Raw genomic sequence first — 3,311 nt, 5'->3', positions numbered from 1 at the left:
ACCGACCCTAATAATGTTGGCGAATGTAGGGGACTGACCCTAATAATATCGGCGAATATAGGGAACCGACTCTAATAATGTCGGCGAATGTAGGGAACCGACCTTAATAATATCGGCGAACGTAGGGAACCGACCCTAATAATATCGGCAAAGGTTATAGGGCCGAATGCTCTTTAAAACGTATATGTATGAATGAAAGTATGTATGTAAGTATGAAAGAAAGAATGAAAGTACGTATGTATGTAAGTATGTAAGTAAATATGAAGGTATGTACCTTCGGGTGCATATGTAAGTATGTGGATGTATTGTATGTCGTCTGATTAACTAGAACTCACTCAGCGTAGCTGACTTTTACTATGCACGCAGGTTAACAAATTAAGACAACTGGTTTGAGCAGGACACATGGCAAGATTTAAGAGGCTGGCATCTGAAGATTTGTCATGATGTTTCGATACTATGTTTTATTTATGTTTTAAAAAGGCAAGTTATGAATATTTGTAATGAATGGTTGACTATTAATATTATTCCGCGAAAGTTTTTAATTAACTCTGATATTCAGAACTGTGTTTATGAGTAAACCCAACGTTAAACTGAGGCACCGGTAACGGGGCCTTACATCATGCAGTTGCTTATACAATCGAATTTCAAAAGCTTGGTTTGCCTCATGCTCATATGTGCTTATTTATGCATGCCGATCATAAGCTTCCCGATGTAGAACACGTTGACCCTTTTAATTCTGCAGAGATTCCTGATAAGAATGAGGACCCTGAATTACATTACCTTGTGAGTGAATTGATGATTCACGGTCCATGTGGTGCCTATAATCCGACCTGCTCGTGCATGTTTTACAACAAATGTTCAAAAAAATTCCCAAAGAACTTTCGCGATGCAACATTTGTCGATTCACAAGGTTATCCCTAGTATAGAAGACGCGATTCTGGTCAATTTGTTCAAAAAGGAGACATTCAATTAGATAACAGAAGTGTGGTACCCTACAACAAGTACCTATTAAAATGATATCAAGCACACATTAATGTTGAATGGTGCAATCAGGCGTCATCTATAAAGTATTTGTTTAAATACATCAACAAAGGACCTGATCGAGCTACTGTTTTTTTTTTTCAAAATATGACACACAAGAAAACGTGGAACAACCAGAGGGCGATGAGATCAAACAATTTTATGATTGTCGTTATTTATCTGCTTCCGAGGCAGCTTGGCGTATTTTCGGCTATGATGTCCATTACAGGATGCATTCTGTTACCCGCCTACCTTTCCATCTTCCTAGACAACAACATGTAGTTTATCGTGCGGATGATGATCTTGATAATGTCTTGGAAAAAGTTGAGAGCGTCTCCTCTTACATGTTTACTGGTTGGATGAAGTGCAACGAAAAGTACGCTAGCGCGCGTAAATTGACTTACGTTGAATTACCTACAGAATTTGTTTGGCATGATCAATCCCGTCGTTGGGAACGAAGAAAATCACGATTTTCCATAGGAATAAATCATGTTGTGTCTCCTTCAGCTGGGGAAGCGTACTTCTTACGTATTCTTTTGAACAGAGTTAAAGGTCCACAATCGTTCGAAGAAATTTGTACCGTTAACGGTCATATTCAACCTTCTTTTAGAGACGCCTGCTACTCTCTTGGATTGTTAGAAGACGATCAAGAATACATTGAGGCAATTGAAGAGGCAAGCCATTCATCGTTGGGTCACGGAGTACGCACGTTGTTCGCTACAATGTTGTCAACTGACAGCCTTTCTAGACCAGAGCATGTCTGGATAAATACTTGGAAATGGCTTTCTGATGACATTCTTTACAACCAACGACGTCTTTTAAAGTCACCAGGTATCAATATTTTGGAAGTTAGTTTTACAATCTTTATATCTATATATATAGTCATTAATATTTGGAAATTAATTTTTTATTCTATTTTAACAGAGTTATTGCTAACAGAAGATCAAATCAAGATCCTCACTTTATTTGAGATTGAAAAAATCTTGCTGCGCAACAACTCAAGCTTAAGAAAATATCAAACCATGTCTTTCCCCAATGCCGAGTATATATCTATTGCATCTAATAGTTTGATTCAAGAAGAGTTAGCATACGATCAAAACTTGCAAAAATTAGAGTTCCAAACTCTATTTTATTCAATTACTAATGATCAAAAAAATGTTTTTGATCGTATAATGATGGTTGTTCAACAGAATAAAAGGAGTGTGTTCTTCGTATATGGTTATGGTGGTACAGGTAAAACGTACTTATGGAAGACCTTATCAACTGCCATAAGATCAAAAGGCGAAATCGTCCTAACTGTTGCTTCAAGTGGAATTGCTTCGTTATTGTTAACCGGAGGTCGCACAGCACATTCCAGGTTTTATATTCCGATAAATCTTATTGAGGATTCTACTTGCTACATGGATCCAGGTACAGATGAGGCGCAATTATTAGAAAAAACCAAATTAATAATTTGGGACGAAGCTCCAATGCACCACAAACATGGCTTTCAAGCTCTTGACAGGTCTTTAAAAGATGTTTTATCTTCTAATTTGCTATTTGGAGGAAAAGTTGTTGTATTTGGAGGAGACTTTCGACAAATTCTACCTGTAGTTCAAAAGGGCACTAGACAAGACATCGTAAACGCCTCTCTATGTTCGTCTTACATCTGGAGTGAATACAATGTCTTGACGTTAACAAAAAACCTAAGGTTAACTATGGGTACGCCGTTATCTGATGTTGAGGAAACCATATTATTTACTAAATGGATTTTAGATATAGGCGAAGGTACTATTGGCGTACCTAATGATGGTGTTGCAACGATAGATATACATGATGATCTACTTATAAAAGATTCAGTTGATCCTATATCAAAACTTTTTGACTTTGTATATCCTGATATTCTACAGAATTACGAGAACCAACATTACTTTCAGGATAGAGCCATACTTGCACCAACAAACGAAATTGTTGATGAGATTAATGATAGTTTGCTCAAGTTTTTTCCATGTGATGAAGTCGAGTACTTAAGTTCAGATACCATATGAAGTTTAGAATATATCAACGACATTGTTGATACAGCTTTATACTCTCCAGAATTGCTTAATGGTCTAAGAATATCCGGACTACCAAACCACAAACTGGTGCTAAAAGTTGGTGTCCTTGTTATGCTCCTTAGAAATCTTAACCAGAAAGAAGGCTTATGTAACGGTACTCGACTACAGATTATATCTTTAGGTACTCGTGTAGTTGAAGCCAAAATTATTTCTGGAACTAACATTGGTCATAGAGTTTTGATTCATAGATCGCTA

General features: G+C 36.9%; 1 protein-coding gene across 1 annotated transcript; it reads left to right on the top strand.

The window, feature by feature from the left end:
- Window positions 1-1,250: 1,250 nt before the first annotated feature.
- Window positions 1,251-3,210, top strand: LOC143596098 (uncharacterized; the record flags this gene model as incomplete). Its single annotated transcript, XM_077074960.1, has 3 exons — window positions 1,251-1,851; window positions 1,945-2,988; window positions 3,082-3,210. Coding segments are annotated over exons 1-3 (1,774 nt in total), but the record flags the coding sequence as incomplete, so codon positions are not given.
- Between the last annotated feature and the right edge of the window lie 101 nt (window positions 3,211-3,311).

Source organism: Bidens hawaiensis, unplaced genomic scaffold (genome assembly GCF_021521415.1).
Source record: "Bidens hawaiensis isolate Kalapana, Puna unplaced genomic scaffold, B.hawaiensis_p1.1 tig00046052_1, whole genome shotgun sequence".
Taxonomy (NCBI): Eukaryota; Viridiplantae; Streptophyta; class Magnoliopsida; order Asterales; family Asteraceae; genus Bidens; species Bidens hawaiensis.
Note: the sequence above shows the minus strand (reverse complement) of the source record. Positions and strands in the feature narration are given on the sequence as shown.